A 25,061-nucleotide genomic window follows, 5' to 3' on the forward strand; every position below is an offset into this window, starting at 1 on the left:
TGAAAATATCACATCCTAATGCATCTCATCCCACCGAAATGAGCACATGTTGTAGAGGGAAGTCCAAACTAAAAGGCTGGCACTTTTTGGACCAGACATTTGAAAATAACATTATTTACTTGGGCATGGAAAGTGATCTGTTTTGGAATATTGTTCACACTTACTGCACATTTGTTCATGAGATCTGAACCTGCAAGGGAAAGTAAAAACATTATCAGAAGAAACCTCATAAATCACAAGAACATTAACATGCTCTGAAAGATCACCTAGCAATGTACTCCCTAAACCACTCCACTGCCCACCCCACATGCAGGGTGGTTTTCTTAAAACTCAGGGCACACTGAAATGACACTTGTGACGTGAACCAGCAATAAGTTGCTGCCAAGACTGGGAGATCCTGCTGTCCCCAAAGTCTTTTGGCTCCACACCACACCTGGTATTCGTCTCATGAAAAAATGAACTAATGAAACTGTCTAGATAAGCATAAGACAAGCTTATTAAAAAGAAAAACAGTAAAAAAAGTTAATAGCTTTCTACTGGATTAACAAGTTAGGTCAGTTCATCATATGGTCAGATGATTATTAAGGGGGTGGAATTTTATGCACAGTTCCATTAATGATCCCAGGGAACACTGGACAAAGAAGAGGGGTGAGAAGGAGGGAGTGCAAAACATTTTGTAGCACCATGAAGGCAGATGGGCTCAGACCTACTGTCTAATGTCAGCCTGATGTGCAATCACCTTTATTTTCAGAGCATCAGCTCTGTAATGCTGCACAGTCACAATTTCTATTGTGCAAGGCAAGTGAGGGAGAAAAAATTCCATTTTGAGAAAATTAAGTTGCACACAAGAAGTTTTAAACTGCATTCCTGAATGAATGAATGAATATAAAAAGCTCTGCTGTGTGGTGATTAGAATCTGACACAACAGAGAATAAATCTGTCCGTGCAGTGGAATTGCTGAGAGGGGATCAGTTAATGGGTAAAATGTTAGCACTTTATGGGATCTGGACAGATCTGAACACGTCTCCTGTATTTGACAGTCCTGGAATCAGTCGGGCGTTTTCCAGCTCTGACACATCACCCAGCCCTTCAGTGGGGACAAAATGCCACCTGGTGGCACCTGGTCACATCCAGCGTCCCCTGCCTGCCGCACCTGCCTCTTGCGTGGCAGCACGGACATACATGTGACAGGAGAAACTTCCACTTTCAAAATTAAAATTCTAGAAAATAAAATCCCACCTTAAGCTATCCACTTATTCTTCAGACATAAGGATGGCACTGCCGGCCCATCAGTCACTCACCTTGGGACTTGAGCACGTATCTGTGTGCGATGACAGAATGCAGATGTGCTGATAAAAGAAACCTTTCATTCATTTAGTTAAACTCGCCATGGAGCCTGAAGACTCCAACAGCTTCACCACACCCACAGATGTACACCCAGCCTACAACATGCACCTCTATAAAAGGGGGAATGTGGTTTTGCAGGCACACCCCACATGTAACTCTAGGCAAAGCTCAAAGTCAGTGTCAGTAAAAATCACTCTTCCTCTCGTGCTCAAAGCCCAATCCTGTTCCCAGAACCAAAAAACACTCCCACAACACTCCAGATGCCATTTAATACCAGTGTCTGTGCTGAGAAAAGAAACAGCTAGTTACCCTTTCCCCACTTGTAGGTCACCCACTTCCCTCCATAAATTCCCAGCTGCTTCCATCTTTCATGTTCTCCAAGATCCTGCACGAGCAGCTTGCCTTAAACCCTTATCTGACCTGTAGAGAACATTCTCTTCCCCAATGCCCTCCACAAATATCCCCATATTTGAGTTTCCCATCTGCTCTTTGGCAGCTCAAACAGCACCTCACGTGTTACAGCTTGAAAAACTCACGCTTTCTTCTGAGGACAAGAATCCGCTTCTTGCAAACCTTCCATTTCCAAAACATCAGCGTGGCCCCCAGCAGCACAGCCACAGACAGAACCACTGCCCAGAGCATTACACCTACACCACACACAGGGAGAAAAGGCAGAGGGGAAACCCTGAGTAGATCCATGTGCTTGAACATAGGACCATAGACATCATTTCACAAGTCAGAGGGGATTTGCAGGAAGCTCCCACATAAAAATTGTGTTTACCAAAGATATTCTAAATAAAAAGTGCTAGAGAGAGTAAATGCTGTGTCTGTGTTACCTCCTGTTGTCACCTCACCCTTAGCTGAGGTAGAAGTGCCAGGATCTGGTTTTTCCTCAGGAGCTGAACTGGGATTTTCAGTTGTTGTGACACTTAGAAGGTCACCACCAGCAGAGGTCACCAGGTTCTCCTTAAACATCCTCAGGTCAGAGTTATTTGTTTCATTGCTGAATCTCATGGAAAAAGTGCTTGGGGTGAGGTGAGTGGACAACTGCTCCAGGCAAACTTGATCGTGTGTGGCATTTCCTTTGCTTAGCACTACTTTGTTCAACTTGGCACAGCTGGGAATGAAAAATTAGGGTGTCATTGCCCTGGTAAAGCGTTTTCCTTGTGACAAACATCCCCTTGGTCATCTTTGTACCAACTGCAATTATTGCTGTTGGTGTAAAAGTCATTATTCTTCTCATCCCTGTGGCATTAATTCTTGGCCTGGATGCAAAGCTGCTACTCACACAGGTGTGCAATTCCACTGTGCTTAGTAAACTAAAAGTGAGACAAGCAGGATTCCTTCCTTCCCTTGCTCCTCCAGCCCAGAGCTGTGAAACAGGTACAAAGAGAGGTCTTCTTACCTCTCCACATGAGCCCAAAGCGATTCTCTTGCTTCAAAGATGAACTTGTATACTTTGTACCAAAAGTGACAATACCCTCTTTCATCCTTTATTAATTTCAATTAATTAGTCAGTCCCATTAAGGAAGCACAGACTTACTTGGTGTGGGGTTTGCAGATGTCTGTGCTGGAGCTTTGATCAGAGAAGGTCCCAGGAGGGCACTCTTCACAAGTGACATCATTTGTTGAGGTGCCTGAATAAAAATAATGACTGAGGACTGACCAAATAAAATGCATCATCAGGTGCAGGCCTACGGCCAGGACCAGGGAAGGTAAAACTGGACAGGTAGGAACTCCTACCCCTGGTTTTGACTCCAAAGCCAGGCTTGCAGGCAGAGTGGTGCTGGCAGCGTGTGCAGGTGTTCTGGACAGAGAGCTGGCAGAAGAGCCCGGGGCGGCACTCGCACACACGGCTGGAATTGAGGGAGCAGGGCTGCTTCTCCACGAGGTCCAGCTCTGTGACACAAACAGTGACAAAGGAGCACCTTGCCAGGGAAATGCAGAGTGGGGACAAAGCTGAGCAACTCCAGTTCTAAGGGTCAGGAAGGAGAAAAAGGTGTTGTCCCTCTTCATGATCACAGCCTGGTTTGGGTTGAAGGTTGTAGGAGCTGGGGGTCCAGGCGGTCGGGAGTGAGAGATCTCTAAAGCCAGGGTTTGGAACTTATGGTTTATTGCACAAACCATGGTTTATTGCAGGGCATGGGTGAAAGGGCCCTGCTTGGAGCTCACAGCTCAGAGCAGACCTGTGAGAACAGGAGGGCAAGAGGAAAAGGAGTAAAGAGAGGGCAAGGGGTAAGAGGGGTAAGGGCGGTAAGAGGTAGGAGCATAAGAGAGGTAAGAGCAGTAAGAAAAATAAGAGTATAAGAGAGCAAGGTTCCCGTTACAATACAATAAAACTTCTTCTGTGTTGAATATTCTAATTCTCACTAACCAATCTAATACAAGATACAAATCCTATAGCATTTACATACAGCCTATAAGAATCACTAAATTATCATACTGTGTTACACTTTAAACCCGAAAAACTACTCTTTGGACCCTCTTTACCAAGCTAGTAGAGTCTGTTCTGACCCTTGGACCTGTCTGCAAGCAGAGGGGATTGTTCAACCAAGAGGGGATTGTTTTCAGTTGGCCATACTATTGTTTTCTTGTTGTTTATTAACTAAGGTTTGGTATCTCAAAGATGGCTTTCATTTCGATCTTGCTTATAGTTTCCATATTCGCAAAATCTTTTGCCAGGCAATCGTATTTTTAAGGTTTTCCATTTTCGTCTTCTCCAACAGAACATGAGCTTCCCACTGATCCCATTCCACCCCTGCCAGGGCAGGGCCACCTTCCACTGTCCCAGGCTGCTCCCAGCCCTGTCCAGCCTGGCCTTGGACACTGCCAGGGATCCAGGGGCAGCCACAGCTGCTCTGGGTAACCTGACCAGGGCATCCCCACCCTCACAGGGGAAGCACTTCTTCCTATTATCTAATCTCAACCTGCCACCTTTCAGTTTAAAGCCCCACGATGGTAATTTAAGTCATGAATAATTAGAGAAGCCTGTAGATAACAGCTTGTAATATAAGACAGAAAGCAGAAATCCGACTGGGATAGCATTGGAAGGGAAAATTTTAAGGTAATCCCAGGTCACAGAGGAAGTAACATGGATTATGTGCAAGGTAACATTCTGCTGTCCAACTCAGTAACCAAGGATGGAAAATTTTGCTGTGGAAATTCTAAATTAATAAAATACACAGAGAGAGAATGTAACTGTGAGGATGTGTGGGGGAAAGCAAACCTTTTGAGCATGACACACAGGCATCACATTGTGGCTTTGGGAATTTATTGTTCAAATATTGATCAGGTCCACACGTCATGCAGTCTTCAGCTGGATCCTGAGGACATGCTTTCTTTTTAACATAGCCTGGAGAAAAAAAAGGCAAAATATACAAGATACCTATCCAAAATGGGCAGAAAACCATCCTGAAATATTATTGTCTGCTTGTTTGCCTGTTAGACACATTACCACAGTCTTCTCTTAATCATTTGGTTTCTCTAGGATATTTTTGGCTTTCCCATTCAAGTGTTAAGGTACAGGGCCAGGACATAATCCCAGCTGGAATGGACTGCTGTGGAATGGGCAGATGGCAAATCATTTGTGACCAGGTCTCCATGAGGACCATTATTAAGCTCTCAGGAATCTGGGTTTTGTGTTTCCTTCTTTCTTTCCTTTGATCAAAAGAACTTTTAGCAAAGCTCCTCTTTCTTGGCAGTGAGTAGTGAGTTAGTAGCAGCTATGAACAGGAGTAGTGGATGATTAAGGTGGAAAATGATTCTTGTAACTTTGATTGTGGAGGAGTCCAGGACTGACATGAGGATGTAGTGATGAAGAATGAGCAAAGGTGAACTGAGGGACACTGGTGGCCATTACAGCCTGATGTAAAATCAGATTTCTGCTTCTCACCAACCTCACTGTGACATCCCTTCCAAAAGGAGCTTTAGCAAAGTGTGGTTTTGAAGAAGAAAATTACTTTTCTTGGGACTGTCAAAGTCACATGCCCACCCATTTTTTCTTTTATTGGGCCATTTTCTCCATCCCTTGCTCTGATTTACATTACAACTTCTGAAGGACTCAAGTGGTGTGAGCAGCACAGGATGTCCCAGTGGGAATCCTGATGGAACTGGATGCAAACGCTGGCAATCAAACACTAAAGCCCTCTGTATCATCAGAACACAAATACAGGTCAGAAATTTCCTTTGAGAAAAACGAAAGGAAAAGATTTCTGCAAGAAGATACAGATGGTGGTGAAGTACCACAAAATACCCATCCACTGAGGGGGTTTTGGCCAATGGGGCAGTTGCAGACATTTACAGAACTCTTGTCTCACCAAGGTGTTTCCTGGGGCTGACCTCATGTGCCTGAGTCACACCCAGCCTCTAGCACAGCTTAATGTGTCCCCTGACAAGGGTCTGTTCCCTCCCTCCTGTGAGCCACCTTCTAAACTGCTGTGACTATGAGAATAATGTCACATTTTCCATACCTTCATTTTGTATTTTTTTATCTCTGAGAAGAAACTCATTTAGCCCAATTTCACTGTGCTAATTCACACCCAGGGGCAAGTTTGACATGAATTCTTTGACCTGGCTACTTCAGTGTCAAGTGAAGTGATAAAATTCCATATAAATTCTATCACATCATCTGGTTTGCATGCAGACTACACAGGAGCAGGACAGTGGAGAAGAGATTCACATCTGGAGCCACATGAGACAGTGATTCATGAAAGTGCCTTTTTCTCCAGGGACAAAGCACAGCTCTGCAGGTGCACAGGCTTCCCACTGGCTCTATGAGAAGGGCTCCATTGTAAATTTGACTGAATTATAAACGTACCTGAGGGACACTGGTAACAGCAGTTTTGTGAAGTTTCATCATAGAACCAATTCTCTACTTTACCACAGGAATGAGGTGGGGTTAATGATGTCTGGAAATTGAAAGAGAAAAAAAACACAATTAGAAAACAACTAATTCTGTGCTAGAGCAGATCCCATTGCCTGTGTCAAGCAATGGCAGTTGCACATGGTAAGGAAAAGCCCACAGCTTCTGGAAAATTCAAGCATCCCCAAAGCAACTAAATTATTGTCTGCATTTCCTTTAGAAACATTGCAGCAGCTAGCAAAAGAAAAAAAAAAAAAAGGATAAAAATTACTGTCCTAAAATGATTTCATGTTAATTGGAGCTAAGAATTCTTTTAGGGAGAGGAGCAGTATCTCTAATATCTGTAACAGATTTGCAGCTCTGTGTGCACTGCAGTAAGAGGTGATACCAGACTCAGCATCATCTAAATCTACACAGACCTGGTGTAATCCACAGAGGTCATTCCTGTTTGCAGCATACAAGTTTTCTGTTTCTTAAGCAGTCATACTGTTTGAATTTAGCAACCTAAGTGTCTATTATAAACCAAGAAATTATTTTACATGTTATTTAGGGACAAATCCTACAGACATTTTGCCTTGAAAAGAATGTTGCAAATACTCCCACAATGAAGCCTTTATGCAAATAACTGATCCCACTTCTGCTGTGAGTGAAGGTTTTCAAAAATAACCTTTCATCACTACATATTTATTTAGTTAAAAAAACCCCATAGAATAGTTTTGAATTTAGCTTACAAAATGAGACCCAGCTACAACTTGTAACAAGAAGCACATAAGATTTAGTAATAAGATTTAGTTTTTGTATGGCTGGGCCTTTACATGCTCTGGGAAATTACAGTGCTACAATTGCTCTGATGAGAAAATCTGATTTTTGAATTTGGTACTGCCCTTAAGAATCCCCTAAAATATTTTTATCTGAATTTCATTTTCAGTATTTACTAGAAGGTATGAACAGTGATTTTTTATTTTTGTAAGAACTGATAAGCAGATCCCCCAGAGTTTTTCCCACACCATACTGATAGAGCAGTCGAATGTTTCAGAAACTCTACATCTCACTTTCTGCTGATGAATTTCCCACTGGTCTCTGAAATAAGATTTGCTATGACCTGCTGCCTTTGTGCACTGTGCAGAATCTCACTACCTAACTCTCTTCACAAAGGAGTGTGAAATACACACAAACCATAAAAATTATTTAACTTCCACCAGAAAACAGGAACTTTGAGTCAAGGAGGAAATTAACAGAAGAACAAGAAATAGAAACACATCGAAACCATTGAATTTCATCGAGCTCCAGTAAGAGAACTGAGAATTCTGACACATCTGTGCACTACAGCCCCTGGGCTTCCCTACGAGCACGTTTGGAGGCTGACAGTGCAGGCAGGAGCAGGAATTTGCCTGCTCAGCCTGACTCACAGCACGTTCACAAAGGTGCACTCGGTGTTTTCCTCTTGTGAGGAGGAAGCCCCAGAGTGGAGGAAAAGGAAGTGGTACCTGCTGACATCTGTGTGCAGGGTGCCCAGCCCAGATGGAACAACAGGAAATGACCAGTCAGCACACAAAAGGTCAGTCATGACTTAGTGAATTAACTGTTTCTATAAAGAAAATTTAAAAGCAATAGCATCTTGGCTGTAGCTAAGTCAGCCTGGATTAGTTTCTCTGCAAGAGCTGTGGGAAGTCACCACAAATATCTAATTTTTTCTTCCTGGTTCTCCTGGGCAACCAACTCTGGCTGCAAATGAAGCTGAATTTTAAACAAGAGTACAAACTTTTGAATTACTGAATTACTTATGCAGCACATAATCTTTCAGCTTATTTGTCTGTTTTGGGGTTTAAATAAAATAATAGTGTCTGTGTAAAAAATGTGAGAGAACAGCTTTTTAAAAAGTTACCTTGCCAAGCATATGAAAATCAGGAGTTTATTATTAGATTCTGCTCCTGGTTGCAGCAGTGCACATTCTGATTATGAATTTGACCTGATGGTAGTGCAGTGATAAATCACTGTCTGAACTAGGCCTACATACTAAACAAATGATCAGATACACATGTGAGAGTACTCAGCCTCATTTTCCCCCTTTCCACAGGAGGGCAGCTCTGCACTACAGCCACCCACATTATTCAGGTCATCCCTGGCTCCTCAGCAAATGCTGCTGTCAGGTGTCCAGCACAGCTTTGTAGCCACCTGCTCTGTGACTGAGCCAAACCCAAGGTGCTCTGCTGTGAAAGGAATTCACTTTAACAAATCACAGGATGTCTGTGACTGAGAAATCACCTTCTGCAGACCCCACTGCTTCTAATCCATAAGCAAAATGCCTGTAAGTTCAGTAGAGGTGTTTCATGAGTATAAAAATGAGTATAGATCCTTTCAGTGATAAATAACGTTCATGGCAATGCTCAGCATCAGTCACCATGCCTCCACTCTTGTCATTTTTTCCCTCCAAATTCTAAAGCTGCTCGACTCCTAATGTGACCTGTAACAGCAACACAATGATGCAAAGTTCTGCTCTTAACTCAGCAGGAAGGTCCCCAACATTCTCTAAGGGGTCGATGAAGAAGTACCAGTTTTATGGCAATAACATCTGCTATTGTCATTACAGCTTAGACTTCTGTTTATTAATGTGTATTATTAAAAAAACCTTTTAACATTCAAGGAAGATCACACACATATTGGAGTAAGGCATGTGGCTGTGGTGAACAGTAGGTCTTTATCTTCCTCTCTGACTTTCTCTTCAAATAAAGGTTTTGGATTTAGCAGGAGCTGGAACACATCTTGTGAAAGGAAAGGTGACAATTCCTATCGTGCTTGGGCTGCTCTGTGACAACGTGCACAGGGATGCACTGGTTTAGAGCTTGACTCAGCAAGTCAACTTTTTTTTTTTTTTTCTGATTGCATTGCAGATCAAGAACCAATTAAATAGAGCAAACATACAGATCAGAAGTATTTGGGTTTTTCAACACTTGCTTGAGAGAATTTGTTTTAGAAAATAGGCTCTTTATAGCTCTTCTCGCTTTCCTTATTTCTACAAAAATGTTTGCCATTCCAATTGAAATAATGGCAGTTGTAAAGGTGGTGCTGATTTCAGTGGGCTACTCTGCAATTCAGTCAGGACAAGGTTTGACTCATTTATTTATGGCTTTTTGAACTCATAGAGAAAAAGTGATTGTGAGGCAGAGTAAGAAATCAGCTTGCTACAAATGAGCTGTAAGTCAGGAAGAAAGCATAGTACTGTAAAAAAAAAAAAAAAATTACCAGCAGTGGATATTCTAGAACTGACTAATACTGCAGCAAAACAGTTAACTGTCTGTCAAGCTTCTATCCAAATTCTGACCATACAGAAAAAGCTGATAATATACAACTTCAAAGAGTCAAGGTTCATTTGCTTGATAGTAAAGACACTACCAACAAGTGAGAGTTCTCTGAATAGAAAAAGAAACAAAACCCAAACTGAGTATGGACTGAGGTAAAATGGAACATGGTTTTAAAATATGGCCAGTAAGCAGTGACTTGCTCACATTAGACACTCACTCGTGCTCCATTAGCATAAGAGCAAGTGTTGCTGTGAGAGAGGCAGTGCAGGACAGTGTAAAGCCAGTTGCTTATCCCAGCAATGTCTATGCATTCATTCCAGGTAACTGATAATTTTATAGTGAGTCTGAATATTGACAATGAGTTTCAGACAACCAAATTTTCTCTCTGTCCCATTCATTTTGTGAACAAACCACCAAAAGTGATGTCAAAGAGAAAAAGTAACATCTTTTTGTCTCTGTTGGCTTTTCTTCTAAAGCAGTCTGCATTCAGCACACTGGACAGGCTTATCTGAATGCCCTCCCAAACATTCCTGTGGTGAGCAAGGATTGCAGACTCCAATCCTATAGAACATAGAATCCCTCTGGATTTCAGGAAACAGACAGTGGGAGGACAGACCTGGAGAAAGTAAAGCAAACTTGCAATGTGGGAGGGGAATTTACAACTAAAGACGTAAGAGCAAACTCCTACTCTTACCAAAAGAACCAGGAGGATCTTTTTCAAATGTCTATGAAGAGGGAACAGAATTTGGTTATTTACAAAGATTTAACTGGAGTCAGTGTCTTGTAAAAAAATCCAGCAGCCCAAGTGATGTGCTGGATTTTTTAGTTGCCGTATACATACAGGTGTCTCGGGCTAATATATTTGTATTTGCACTGTAAGGGAATATGGCTCATTTCCCATCCAACACCCCATGCAAATACTCACCTACTTGACTTTACCTGGGCAATCTCTCTGTGCCTGACCTTTTTATTTTTTTAATGTGTTTTTTTTAAGTGTCAGTGAGGGAAATCACCTGGATTTATGCCAGGTGCTGAGGGCTCATTTGCATCTGATCCACAGGAGGAGGGGCAAGTGGTAGTGTGGAGTGGAAGCAAACCCACAAGAACTGATACAATCAGAACAGGGAGCTGGTGTGCACCTACAGCACGAGCTGAATGCAGCTAGTGGGCTGTGCCTATTTGAAGTGATTTTGATTCAGAAATAGTAGTGGATTCATGAAGAAGTCAATGTCAGTAGGGTGGGGGGTATAAAGAGGAAGGTCTATTATTGTTTAGCCTCTACACCTTTCAATTTGCCCCTCCTGACTTGCATCAGCAGAGTGGCAGAAGCCCTCTGAACCAAGCTCTGCAAGGAATGTGCCTGTTACCGAGCATGCAGGCAAAAATAAATCCCCTATCCCTATCAAGCCTTTCCTCACTCCCTGGATGTGATGTGCCTGGAGCTGCAGCAGCTCTGGCAGTGCCAGCAAGATGCAGATCATAGCTCACATCCCACATTTCTGCCTGCAAAGACCCCAGAGAGGGAAACTCTCCTGGCTGCTCTGCTTGATGCCTTTATCTCCTAAGAGCTCTGCTCAGCACCTTCATCCCTCTGTGTTGCACAAACCCTGCTTCTGTGGGCACCCACCCCAACACCCAGCTGAAGGGCAGGATGGCTCTGCAGCCCCAGGTGCCCCCAGACCTCACCAGGCTCCTGTGTCCTGAGGAGCTGCAGGACCCTGGTGTCCCCTGCCTTACCTGTGGGGTTGTCTGCACGTCCTGGAGAAGCAGCAGAAGGCACAGTCCCAGAGGCAGGCTGCAGGCAGCCATCTGAGGGGGTGTTAAATGTCCCTGGCTCCCAGCATTGCAGGTGAGACAGATGGGTTGTTCCTCCTGGAGGATGAGACCCTTCCAGGGTCCCACCAAGTCATGCTCCTTGCCTGTTCATGCAGTCCGGAGACATTCCAGCTGTTCAAGACAAGCAGGAGATAGGGTTTGAGACTCAACTGAGCTGAGAAAACAATTTAGAAGGAAGGGGGAGGGGGGCTGCCCCAAAAGAGAAAAGTAAAAATAGAACAAAACAAAACTGCCTCAATGCCTGGTCCTGGTGCTGACAGTTTCTGTGAGTCGTGAGAATCAAGGTTGTCACCTAAGGCACAGGGCTGGCTGTGCACTGGCTCCTGACTCATCTGGGCTGCCCTCAGAGAGCACTTCACCACCACAGGGCCTTGGCCAGGCACAAGTCCAAGCCCTGCCCCATCCAGCTGTCACTTTTTCAAGAGTTGCAACCAAGCCTCAAGGAAGTTCCCAGTAAGAAACACTAATTCTTTCAGTACAGTCATTTTACTCCTGTTCAGATGAGTGGGTGAAGAATCACAATCAACCACGGTGACTCCTCTCAGATTTAGGCTGTACACACTGCCACTTAAAACACCAACATACTACAGCCCTTCCCCTTGAGAAACCTTCTCTTTCCTCCAATCCCAAGAGAAACTCATTCCTGTTGATGACAATCATCCCTAGGACTGATACTCATCATAGCACTCACTTTCATTTGTTACTCTGGATGGGTTTTGTTCTGATGCCTGGAAATATTTCGGTTGGTTGAAGATGTCATGGAGCCTCCTTATCTGCCCTAGAAATACTGTCAAAAGTGGAGGTTAGCCACTTCAAAAAGACAAAGTGCCTTGAAAACCCTCTGAGGTACACAGGAAAATAATGACAATTTGAATTGTCACACCTCTGGGTTACTTTTCCTTTGCTTCTCACCCTTATCAACAACACCAAAAGAAATGAGAAAATATTGAAAGTCAGATAAATGATTATTTTACTAGAGATTCACAGCTTCCTCACTGCCATCACAACCAAGCAGGGCAGATGAGCATCCCACAGGGACCCTGTGTAAATATCTTCAAATCACAGCTGTAACAATTTTAACCACCTCTATTTATTTCTCCAGAATGCCATCACATAAACCCCAGGCATTTTCAGCACGCTGCACAGTGTGTGTGACACACAAGGACTCTCCTCTCTTTGCTCTGCCAGGGTACTGCTCAGTTTCCAGGTTTGCTCTCTTACCTACAGAAGCTCTCGGGGTGGGCATGCCTTATGGGTCTAGAGACAACAAAGAATTTCAATGCCAGGTTATTACATTCTTGATTTTCCTAATTAAGTACTGGGCTAGAACCTTAATCTTGTGTAGTAATAGGCCATTAGGCAATTCTCCCGATTTATTAATGCAGTTTCAAATGACATCATAGTCAGGACAATTGATGAGATCTGTTTGTATTTTTTCCTCCCTCTGTGTTTTTTTTTCCTTATCATGCCCTATCCAAGCTTTCTATCAAAAGTAGAGGCACCAACATAACAGAGAGCCTGGAAGGTTTAAGTTACACTGCTGAAATCTAAGTTCCTGATGCAACAAATACTTACACGAGTACAAAAATCTGTGTAAAAGACTTTCCCAGAACTGGCACCAGGGAAAGTTTTCTGGCCTGTTTTCCAGAGGAAGTAAGACTGAAATGAGCATACTGAGCATTTTTTATATATATGTATATTCGTTCCTTTTTAACGAATGTTATCAGTAATTTTTTAACCCATTGGATAACTTCACTGAAATTTGTCTGAGACAGCAGCGCCATTAGGTGTTACAAAGGTTCATGGAACCACATGACTTGGATAAAGGGACGAGTTCCTTGTGGCACTCACTGAGTGAAAGGCTCCAGGGTGCTCCTCAGAAGAAAAACTCCACTTACACATCCAAAGTGAAACTGGGCTTTCCAGCTGCCATTCTTCCTTGAACTTCTTAAGTTCCTTCTTGTTTGAACTAAATATTTAAAAGGATAGGAAGTGGAAAGTGCTTATTGTTGCTGCTGGCTTTTCAGAAAGGCTGTTGCATGACAAAATGTTATTCCAAGTATGTAATAAAAGCTACATAATAAAGGGGGTGAAGAGGTTGCTCCACAGGAACATTGCAGCCTGTATGCATTTCCAAGTGAATGCCTTTTTTCAGACTTTGTGTGTTTTGATTTCAAATACAATAAAAGGGGCTTTCCAAAAGAAGCCTTACCAGTAACCGGAAGGAGCACCTCCATTTTATAACAAAAACCCACGCTAATGTTCATTTACATGGTGGCTCTATTTCCTAGAAAATAATCTCCTATGTTAATATGAAAAAAACAAATCCACAGAACAAATAGAAGCAAATAACCAAGCCCTGATTATTTGGTGTTCCATCAAAGGACAATGTCTGTCAGGAAAAACGGGGAAGCTCCTGTGAGCATGCTGTTATTATTTATAATGTTTATTTGTCTCTGACATCTGGATCACTTTCTGCTTTAGGTGTTAAAGGTAGTGATGCCCTCAGACAACTTTCTTGGCATTTCCTATTTCACCTAATTCAGAAAACATCCTGTAAGTCAGGGGTTGTCCAACTGCCACTTGATATCTGGAGCAAGAGAATGCAGAGACCCGACCAAGGAAAGGGAAAGTCTCCACAACATGCCCCAAACATCCCTTCAGCAATGTGTGCTCACTGTGCTCTAACAGTGAGAGCCCAGCCAAGGAAACAGCACTGGAATACTCCAGAAGGAGCATTGGTACACACATGCTCAAGCAAAAGTACCCATTACTTTTTCTAGTTTTGAAGTAGCTGATTTTAGTCTCATCTTTTACTGTTACCATGGTTTCTTCTGCTTTACATAAATTTGTTCAGTTAATATATCTAGCTGTATAAGAGGAAAAAAAACACCACGAGAAGTGTCATCTCTAAACTTCTGTCAGACAGATAAAAGAGACCATGAAATTTAAAATGAAACGTATTAAAATACCTGGTCTAAAATCTGTATTTCAGTGCCTGTTAGTGTTACTATTCAGAGTGATGCCTTTATATAGTCTCTATATTCTTTACATATATATTTGTAGCTCTGTAGTCTATTATTGTACTTGTAGCCAGCATTTTACCCACAATATTAGACAGAAAGACAAAATTAATTCCCTAGTGGCTCCAAGCCCTGGGGGTCCAAGGTTAGGCTCTCTGGGAGCCAAGGTTGAAACCAGCTCTCTGAGACACATTTTCATAAACAAAATTTAGTTCCTGTATAAGAGGTGGTGGTTTCATAAAAGGGTTGGACCAGGGAGGAGTTACTTCATCACCTATGCCTCTAATTGGAGGTTCTGGTTTAGCTAATTTGCTAAACATATAAAAATTGTATCCACTTTATGTTACATGTGCCTCTTTGGCACTTTCCATCTAGTATTTTGTATAAAGATCCTTATAAAGGTAACCCCTATCATCACCTAACTGTGTCTGGCTTGTACTTTTAGGACCAGTGAAACAGCTCAGGAGCATTTTATCAGCAGTATGCTGACAAAAAATCACCCCATTCTTGCTCATTAGCCAGATGAAACAATGCCAGAGCTTGAAACTTCCCAAGGAGCCCCAGGAGTAATATCAGGGCTGGTTGAGATACATGCTACATAGCTTAGGGGTACAAATTAAAAAAGAGAAGAGAAATGAAGGCATTTCCTGCAATGAAAAGTGCAGAGAATCTCACGATTAAAAGAAGGAAAGCAAGAAATGAAGAGAGGAAGAAAGCCAAGAATTACTTTCTTGCTGCCTTTCTTGATCTATTTAGGCATTTTAGCCATCAGAGAGCTGCTCCTGGGTGTCCTGGATAATAACACTGTGCTAACAGCACACAGGATCCGATGATTTTAGGCATTGTAAGAGAAGCCAACACACTGAACTTCTCAGTAAATGTTTCCACCTTCCAAAGAGGACAGACAGGAGGGAGAGAAACACCAGTGCAATGGGATCTCCCTGAGATGCAGCACTCAGCCAGCCCGGGGTTTGAAGTGGCTGCAGCTGACACAGAATTTGAAATTGCACGTGGAAGAAGAAATAGAACATTATTTGTGCCACAGACTGGAAAAATTCTGTCCCTCTATGCCCCTCTGGTACTGATATCTATTTGCTGACACCTACACATCTCATTCTTAGTATTAAATATTTGTCAATCCATTTAATTGTCACTTTAATGGATTAAATGCACTGCAGGTGCTCTTGAGAACATGATCTGAGAGCTGCTTTGATTCAGCAATTTACCTTGGTATATTTGTCCATTGTGATCAACAATGAAGATGGTTTAAAGCTCTTGTTGCACACTTGTTAAAATGTAGCAATGGCTTAAAAGGGGTTACAGTTGGGGGAAAAAAAAGGGTTACTATGCTAATAAGAAAGATAATGTCTTAATTTCCACTTACACTTCTTTACATGGCATTTAGATAGATTTTACGTGGATAAAAAAATCTTATACCTTTGTTTTTACTATCTCAACTAACACTACTGCCTTACATAAAGGGATAAAATAACTAATGTAACAAAAAAGTCTGTATAAAATGTCTTTTACTGCCCCATAGTAGCCTCAAAACTAAAGTACATTTTGAGTCAGACTGAAAAATGAGAAGAGCTGACAGGGGACTCAGTTCTCTCAAGAAAGACGTGGCTTCCATGAAAGAAACCAAAACCATATCACAGAATTACTGTGCCCACAGGCTGGGAGAGACAGAGAGGGAGGGAGGGAGAAATGACCTTAGATGAGAGATCACATCATGTCTGTACTTTCAGCAATTCTCAGTACTGCTTCTGGAAAGGTGCTAATAGTTACACATGGTCATTTTCCATAGAAAATCTGAAGCAATTTGAAAATGCACCAAGAGCTCCAATTCTATGCATTTTAATCCCAAATAGAAAATAAAAAAGTTTGGGGAAGACTGGACAGGTGGTTAAAACACAGAAGTGGGACTCATTAGTTTCCCATAGTGTCACAGGAAATGAGCTACCCAAAAGGTCTTTCTTGATATTCTGGTTCTCCTCATCTAAAAGCTGAGTTTTAAAGCTTAATTAATAACAGAACCCAGATGAACATTCCTTTGCAGACACGAGCAAAAGAAACTTGGGAAATATTAAATAATTTTTGTGAAAGAATCACATGGGAAGATTTTCAGGATGTAGTTTTTCCAAAGGCTGTAAAACTTCTTTTCTTTGACTAATTGAGCATCTCAGCCCGAACAATTTAGAGTGTTGTTTTCCTTTTCTGGGCAGTTTTGCTCTGTAGAAACCAATGGAAGGGAGAAAATCAAACCTTTAGTTTTGGTCAGCCATTATCCAGGGAGCTGGTGAAATTGAGGGCTTTGATTCCAAAGAGAAGGGGCAGAATTTCTCTTGTGTTTTCAAATTTGAGACACTCTAAAAAACAAATTCTTATGGGCTTTGAAAACACAAGTTCCAAAGAGATTAAAGCCTCCAGAATTCAAGTTTGCAAATGATTCAAAAAGCAATTTCAAGACACATGCAGCTGTTCCAGCTGGGAGTTCTGGGGTGTCAGAATCACACCTCCAATACCTTCACATGTGTGAAAATCTCAGTGTATTCCCATCTACCAAGAGACTTTCTGAATTCACCATTGGTGCCAACCTGCATCCAGGACAGATCTAACCCAGGTTACTGAAGCTCCACCTTTACCTTTGCTCTGTTTACAGTGTGGAACAGGCTTGTAATCGATTTCAGGATAAATTAACAAAAGGTTTATGATGTCTTACGTTTTGAGTTTGAAGGCAAGGTAGTAAAAATGTTGAATTTACCCTGTTTTGTATAAAATTTGGCATCTAGTGTTCTATAGTCACTAGATTAGTTTATTAGTATTTCCAGTAATGGAAATTGTGACCAATTCCATTCACTTTACCCTACAGATATATAACCCAAAACTAAAGTCATGCTAAAAGTCATGCTTTTCATTTCTCATTCCAAGTCTTATATCTAGATTTCATAAACTTGCAATATTCCTCTCCCTGTTTAAAAAAGTCTATTCATGCACTTGATTTAATAAATACTGTATTTGATATAAAAGTAAGTGAATGCCAAGAAGCTGCACAAACCAAATTAATTCTCTCAAGTTAGCTCCCCGAAATATGGTTGAGGCAGGAATTTCTGTTTCAGAAAATTCAAAGCAAAATAAAACATCAGTTTTATTGTTTTCAGACAAGCAAAGTAAAATCAGTCTATAAAGTTCAAACAAATCACACTATGTGTAGTAGTTTGGTTTGGTGCAATTTAAAAATTCTAAAAATGCTTTTTTGGTTTATCTCCAGAAAACTTGGAAAAGTAGAGGCAAGTAAAATTTGCAAACATTTTAAGGCTCATTGATGAATAAAATCTCATTTTAACTTTTTTTTTCACGTTCAGTTAGTCTGATGTAATCACTCTATAGCTACATACATTGCACTGAGAATAAACTGGATTTTTAAAATTTTTATAAATTATTGAGGAACTCAAGTTTAAGGCACTAGAAAATTGTGTGTCATGTTTCAAATATTTGGAAATAAACATATCTGTGTCATTCCACTGAACCAGTCCTGTCACAGGCCAGTTCTTCACCCTGGCCTTCAGAATTAATGCTACACTGCTGGTTACTCAGGTGAGGTGGCAGATACACTGCTGATCCTGGACACATGACTTTATCCAGCCCAAGCTGGGACAGCTCATGCAGCTGCTCAGAAGTAGTTGTAAAAGGCAAAAAAATGCAAAGTGAACATCGTGGACAAACTCAGATCTGTGTATTGGTTGCTCAGATCCACACATGACTATGAAAACTGGGGAAAATCTGTCCAAAGATTTCTTTTTATGCAAACTGCTTTGTTTCTGAGTTGTTTCCATGTGCTGTGCCCATCTCTTCCCCAGGGCAACCAAGTCAATGGTCCAGAGTGTTGAGGGAGTGGGGTCTGAACTGAGAGCCTGGGGTCCTGGATTGCTCTGCTAAACCTCAGCTGTGCCAAGTGAGGCAGGTGCAGAAACTTGTCAGTTTTGGCTTCTCCTCACACTCTGGACACCGAGTCCTGGAATCCAAATAAAGAGGATATTAATCAAAGAATGCCAAAATGACTTCTCCCATTTTGATGAAGACTGGTGACTGAACAGGCTTTTGCCTGTTATTCAGCTTCATTTGCTTTTTTGTCTCTGCACACACCCATCTGCAGAAGGAAAACATTTCCCAGTAGCCATAAGGAGATAATCTTCTAGGCATCATTGTTTGCTCAGCCCTCAAATATCATCACATGCTTCAGACATGGGGCTGCAATTTCCATCTGAGCAATTCTCAGCATCTCCTGGGACTCTGAAGCTGTGCTTACCAGGCGAGGACAAGGGAGAAGGTTTCTCTTCCAACGAGGCTCTCAGATCCAAACTGCTGAGCAGGGCCCTGCTGGAAGGGACCATGTTTTCCCAGCCAGCCAGGCAATGCTGTGAAGAAAAAAATGGGAATGCTTTACCCTTTTTTATCTATTGTGGCCTGTTATTATTTAGAACTGACTTCTGCACAAGGATGTTTAAGTGAGTAATTAATCTCTTATTTTTTGAGGAGTTTTATATGACTAATAGGAAATAAATGAAATCTCACATAAAGGAGAACTACACAGTTTTCGTCTCCTCCACCTTTCTAACTGATCTCCCATTTCATGAATTCAAGCATCTGACCCCTCTGAACCTTTCTCAACTGACTCATCCAGTTCCCTAAGCCTCCAAACTGAGCTTCCTCCCACCTCTTTCCTGGAAATCTCTAGGCCTGGGCTAGGTTAGATTAGCAATGCTGCCTGCATCACTGACGACTGGCTGGAATACAGGACCAGCAATACAATAGCAGCTTTAAATCAACCCTTGCCACTACTGATTTTGTGAATACTTCATAGACACTTGCCTTTCAGACTCCTTAACATCTGTGGAAACAAACACAGGCACTCTTAGTGTGAGAGGCCAATGCCTGAAACAAATCAGCCAAATCTGCCCCAAAAGGACACAGCTCCACATGGCATTTTCTTTTGTGCAGTGTAAAGCATTGGAAATGTCATACACTTTATGTCACTCACACAAAGGCATGAACCCAGAACACACCAAAGGATGTTCTGGCTATCTCACTGACCCATATCAAAAATTTAGGGAAGGCAATGAGTCCCAGATTCTCCTTCTTTCTTGCTGTAAGCAAGGACCAGCTGGGGTTGTGCCATCAACAGAAGATCACAACTTACCGAAGGCAGGGCTAGATCATCTGCAGCCTCAAAGCTCCCCCTGCGATGGGCTCTGTACTTGTAGGCTGGCAAAAGGACAGACCTGGGAATGCTGACCCTGCAACCACACAAGGGAAGTCACTGCCTACACCTCTGCCAAGGCACAGGGAATCTGCAGGATTCCCACTTAGAATCCAAGAGTCTAACCCCAAAGTGAACCAAGTGAACCATTCTGGATTGGGGGAGTAGACACTTGACATGTACATTCAGATTCTGGACCAAATTCAGACAGAACATGCATTTCTCATTGATTTCAAGACTATGTGTGCTTATAGAAAAGATCAGTAAGGAGCATTTAAGAGATCTCTGCCATGAAAACAGCAACCTTTTACAGAACTGTTGTCATGGTCTTTTATCCTTTACCTGATCAGCTTTTCCTTCCCTACTGTTTCCTTGAGTTGTGCATATTACAAAGCAGTAATTCTTATTTACCTGACATAGGCTGGCTCTTGCAGTGTCCCCGGGGGCTGGTGGGTGCAGGGGATCTTACACACAGGGCAGGCAGACTGCGAATCCACAGGGATGGTGAAGAGGCGCCGGTTCAATCGGTAACAGTAAACACCTGCACAGAGCAACAAACCTTCATCACAGCTCTTGTTTGTCACAAGGTCCCTGAAGCCAGCCAAAAAAGCTGTGTTCTACCACACTGCCACACCTGCTTTCTATAAAAAGAGCTGCTTTTCCTGAAATATCTTACACATTTCCTGTCCCCAAGTAAGTTCCTAAAAAGCAAAACCAAAACTTCAACCTCTTCAATTTAGAAACAGAACCTTAGCCAATAACAAGAAACCCTGACAAATTAAAATTACACTGAGAGAGGATCCCTAGAAGACTCGATTATCTTTGGAGCAGGAAGCTGAATCTAGTTTAAAGCTGCATCTGAAAATAACACATTCTTGCTGGTCTTGCATGATGTGGTGCTCTCTCAGGATGAGAGGTAAAGCCTGCTTAGTTGTTTATTCACAGAAATTGCATTAGGAAGAAATATGATCTTACACTTATGAGAACCAGCTATCGAATCCAGTTCTTGTGGATCCAGAGTCTTGGGCCTAAAGGAACACATGAAAAAATCAGTTAGTGACAGAGGGGCTGGCCCTCTGAACAGCACTGCCCTTTCCAAGCACACATGACTGGGAGGTAAATAAAACCCCTCAAAGCCATACTTGCAATGTCTTGCTCCAGTCAGACTCTGGCTCTCATTACTACAGGGATTATTAAGGATTGAACATTGCTGCTTCAGCCCTTCCCCATTCCCACTCACTCCGGCTGCTGCTGATGAATGCAGGCCTCTCTGTTGGACTGTCGGAATTCCTGCAGCTCAGCAAAGTATTGCTCAGGTTTTTCTGTTACTGGAGACTTTGTATCAAGGAGCCCTGAGAACCAAGGAAACAAAAAAGTCCAATGATTTACAAAATTTGGGAAAGTACCAAAGCAAGCCTCACAAGATACAGTCAAAACAAAATTATGATAACGAGAAGGGCAGAATACCATCTCAAGCCAGAGATTCACTTTGTGGTTTGGGTTCCTTTTTGCATTCATTCATTCCAGGAATTTGGTATCCCTTAGACCCTACTTAGTTTTGCATCTGCTGCCTGGATTCCCATACCACTGCCACTTCACCACTCCAGGTAAGCACAGGTCACCTCTAGTGAGGTGGAGACTCAAACAAAGCTGCAGCCCCTTTCCTGGGACCTCAAAGGGGTCATAAACTGATTTAATATCACCAAATCACACTGAAAGCTTTGCTTCAGAGTTAGGATTCACCTGCAATCCAGTCATAGCCCAGCAAAGGACGGGCAGACCAGCTGCTGACAGGTATAGCATCTTCTTCAGGTTCAGGCTGAAAAGTCACATGAGAAGCTTCCTTCTGAAAGAAAATAATTCATAAAGACTTCCTAATTATCTGTCAGGACATTCAAAGGTACAGCTGAGGAGACAACTGGCAGCTGGTTCAGATGGGACAGCTGTGGCTTAGTTTGAGACTGGATTCTATCTATGCATCTACCAGTAATTTTCTCACCAGCCCTTTTTCTTGTCAATAAATAAAACAGAAAGAGGCAGGGATTTACCCAAGTAAGGCAGGATTTTTCAGAGCTTTAAACAAAATGCTGAACTGCAGTGCACATCCCCAAAGATCTGGCAACCTGTGCTGCCTTGGAGGATGATCACAGCCAGGGCCTGCCCTTCATGCCTAAAGGGACAACTGTGGAGCAGCAGCACTGCAGCTGCCTGCTGTCCCTCAGCATGTGGGTGACATATGCAAAAGACAGGGAACTTTACAGTGAAGTGTTATGGATTTCTGGTCTTTCAGCTCATTGGCTGAGGAAAGCAGGGCCTGAACAAACTGACAACAGCCCCTGGCTGCCATAGCTGGGAAGAGTTCTGACCCCAACTTCCAATTTACACATTGGGAACAGGGCAGGGAACATTCTCCTGGCCCTTCCTCCCCATCATTCTGTTGATTTAGGAAAATAAGGAAAGCACTGGTTTAACATTTACCTTCAACTCTTTGGACCGAGATGTCAGCAGGACTGATTTAGGGATATGGGGCTCTCTGATGCTCACATGCTGCTCACTGGGCTCTTTATTTTGCACTCTGCTCAGTGATGGCCCTGGATGACTTTTCTCATGGGAACTATGAAGTGGACCAGACTGTTTTCTGATTTCTCTACATCCCAGGAAGGAGGATTCTTTCTCTGGACTTCCTTGAGCATGGCCATCCCCATCCACTCTGGTGACTTCTCTGCCACACATAACGACTGCAGACACTGGTGTAACATTCTTATCTTTCCCAGGACAGCTGGAATCCAAATCTGCTCCTTCCTGTGTCTTTGCTTGTTGTTCCTGTACCCCTCTGTCACTGCTGCTGTGTTTAACAGATGAACTGAGGGCTGGGCCAGCTCTGGGTTCCACCAACGCCCTTATTCCAGGGTCAGCTGTAGATTTTACTGCATCGACCTGATTTTCCTCCTGTAAGGACAGAGACTCTCTTAACACATAGCATCAGTCAGGCTACAAACACCTTTCATAAGAACATCTCACTCACTAAATCAATGTCTCATTCTAGTCTGCTCACGCCCTTACACTCCTGCAGATGAAAAAGAAAAATCCTCATGTTCTAGGGAGTATAAGAAAGAGATCCACTTCCAGCTAAATGTAGCTTTTTCCAATTTGAGGAACCATTGAACTTTCAGCCTAGAAGAAACAAAAGGATTTTGTTCCACAATGTTCACTCCTATCTTAGAAGAAGAAACTTGTCTTTCTTAGGTAGGAACTGATGTCCAAACCCTTTGCCAGAAGAACAGATTGAGACCACAGATTAAACAATAACCAAAGGGCATCTACTTTTCTAACAGACTCCATATTCCACATACCACTTTCTAAGAGCTCTTTAATGCCCATATGTCTCCTTGACCACACCATAGGCAGAGCTGCTGTCTGTCATAAAAGCCCATCTGCTTCTCTGCATTTCTAGCACAGACACCACACATACCACTCTCCTGGGCAAGGGGACACATCTGTCAGCAGCTGTACTGCTATGAAGAGATGTTAGAAGGAGTTGCTTGCTGGGAAGTTCTTTTCTGATCTCTTCCTGCTTCATTCTCAGCCTTTGTAGAAGGTCCTGGTTGGCCTGGCGCAGCCTCTCCAGGAGCTCAAAGTCCATCCTACAAAAACATTTTAATATAAATCCAGAGGAAGAGTGAACTACATAAATCCACTACGTTAAGTGAAGAAACAGACACAGGTGAAACCACTTTCAAGGGACTTTTCTTAAAAAATACTTACAGCTGTTGAAATGTTGATTCTTGCTCCTGAGAAATAGGCCAGTCTCAAAACTCCTGCTCAGAACCAGCACCACGAGATGCTTCTCTCCCCTTGGATATACTGTCAAATATTTTGTGCTGGGAAACTGGGAGCTGACTTAACAGAGACAAGAAACTCTGACAGAGGAAACAGTAAACATGAAAAATTCACATCAAACAGGTAAATAAGAGACATTTGGTTTAGACGTTGTTATTTAGGACATACTTATGCAATTCTGCTCATAAGGATGCTCATAAGTTCAAAACATAAGTAATTAACATGAATGTATCTGCAACATCCAAAAGAAATACAGAATCAAAGCTGTCTTCCATGTTCCCCAGGCAGAAAGGCTCCAAAAGGCTCAACTACGACTCAGGACTACACTTCAGGCAATTCCAATCCCACAAATTAATTAAATTAAATCCCACAAAGGGATGCCGTTTTATTACAAGAGGGAGGTGAAAATGAGTTAATAAACAGATAAATAAATAAAGCTGAGTTTGACTGAAAGGTTGTCAAACTGTTCAATACCCTTACAACATCACAAGCTCCTCTAAATTTGCAGAAAGTGGGTTTCTAAATAAAACAGCTGCAAACTCTAAACCCAAACTCCCACATTGCTTTTGACTAGACTGATAAATTATGTTCTCAAGAAAACTATGTGTTTCTCTGGGATCTTTTGTTCTAAAGGATCCCCAAAACCTGCAAAGCTCATCTGATTTGTGTTTGTGTCTGCTACCTTGGCAACTGGACACAAGGAATCAAATGCACATATGGTACAGCAGTGGGAGGAATCAGGAGCAGTGCTAACAATCGACAAACTACAACATCTCTTTGTTACAAAAAATAAGAGAGGTGCACTACAGAACAGAAGACAGAAATATCAGTGTTGAGGCACTAATTTGAGACAATTTGAAAAAAACCAGTAGTTCTTACAGCTTTCACAGGACAAATCCAATAGCTTTGATGAGCATCTTTTCATCATTGCTCATTAGAAAGCGAATACTCTGAAAATAACATCAGCCAAGGGACTTTCTGGAAGGGTTTTACCAGATGAAGTCCACTCTTGGCATAATCTCAAAGTCCTTCATACTCAACCCAGGGAACTCAGGTTTATGAAACTGCACTAATTCGAAACCTTTGTGAAAAGGAGCTTGGCGTTCCGCAGTTAGAAATAAACAACGGTTGTCTCGGGAGTTGAGAACTGTCCTCCCTCCCTGCGAGGAATCGTTCAACACTGCACAGTGCTGCTGCACAGCCGCGCTGCTTCGGCCCTCCCATGGTCACCAGGAGAGCCCAAGCATCGTAAAATTCCGCTTTCCTCTCCAAGAGGCGGTCCGGCACAGAACGGTGAACCCTCCCCTCCCTGCCTCCCGCTCCGGCAGCGCGGGGAAACCGCGAGTCCCGCCGGGCCCTGCGGCTGCGGGGCTGCGCCGTTCACAGTCCCCGCGTTCCCCGGCCCACCTGCACGGCCCCCGCCGCTCCGGGAGCCGGGGGATGCCCGCCGGGAGCCGGGGGCTGCCCGTCCCGCTCCGGGGGATGCCCGTCCCGCTGCAGCCGCCGCCGGGATTCCCCCGGGCGGCCCCAGCGCGGCCGTTCAGGGGCGGTCCCGCCCGCAGCTCCCGGCATGCGCGGGGCCCGGCCCGGCT

At 42.9% G+C, this 25,061-nt stretch overlaps 2 protein-coding genes across 5 annotated transcripts in view; both read right to left on the bottom strand.

Annotated features, from left to right (window-relative positions):
• The window catches only part of TNFRSF8 (TNF receptor superfamily member 8), a 21,207-nt gene extending 3,987 nt beyond the window's left edge, over positions 1–17,220 (bottom strand). The window contains exons 1-10 of one of the 4 annotated variants that reach the window (XM_014881775.2): positions 12,038–17,220; positions 11,248–11,457; positions 6,164–6,254; positions 4,574–4,699; positions 3,091–3,246; positions 2,891–2,984; positions 2,202–2,464; positions 1,884–1,994; positions 1,302–1,349; positions 165–190 (exon numbers count right to left, since the gene is read on the bottom strand). In XM_014881775.2, the coding sequence (XP_014737261.1) occupies positions 165–190; positions 1,302–1,349; positions 1,884–1,994; positions 2,202–2,464; positions 2,891–2,984; positions 3,091–3,246; positions 4,574–4,699; positions 6,164–6,254; positions 11,248–11,319 (987 nt within the window). In that variant the 5' untranslated portion in view covers positions 11,320–11,457; positions 12,038–17,220. Of the gene's footprint in view, positions 1–164; positions 191–1,301; positions 1,350–1,883; positions 1,995–2,183; positions 2,465–2,890; positions 2,985–3,090; positions 3,247–4,573; positions 4,700–6,163; positions 6,255–11,247 lie in introns of all 4 variants that reach the window. The other 3 variants (XM_088178826.1, XM_088178828.1, XM_088178827.1) reach the window with 3 other exon arrangements.
• Positions 17,221–17,492: 272 nt separating this feature from the next.
• Positions 17,493–25,003, bottom strand: MIIP (migration and invasion inhibitory protein). The gene is made up of 11 exons (XM_014881763.2): positions 24,877–25,003; positions 23,395–23,549; positions 23,102–23,273; positions 22,108–22,578; positions 21,373–21,475; positions 20,870–20,981; positions 20,605–20,657; positions 20,041–20,170; positions 19,570–19,666; positions 18,679–18,787; positions 17,493–18,384 (listed from the first exon to the last, which is right to left on the bottom strand). Exons 3-11 carry the CDS (start codon positions 23,270–23,272, stop codon positions 18,347–18,349), a joined length of 1,284 nt encoding a protein of 427 aa, XP_014737249.1. The 5' UTR covers position 23,273; positions 23,395–23,549; positions 24,877–25,003; the 3' UTR covers positions 17,493–18,346.
• Between the last annotated feature and the right edge of the window lie 58 nt (positions 25,004–25,061).

Source organism: Sturnus vulgaris, chromosome 25 (genome assembly GCF_052056855.1).
Source record: "Sturnus vulgaris isolate bStuVul1 chromosome 25, bStuVul1.hap1, whole genome shotgun sequence".
Classification (NCBI taxonomy): Eukaryota; Metazoa; Chordata; class Aves; order Passeriformes; family Sturnidae; genus Sturnus; species Sturnus vulgaris.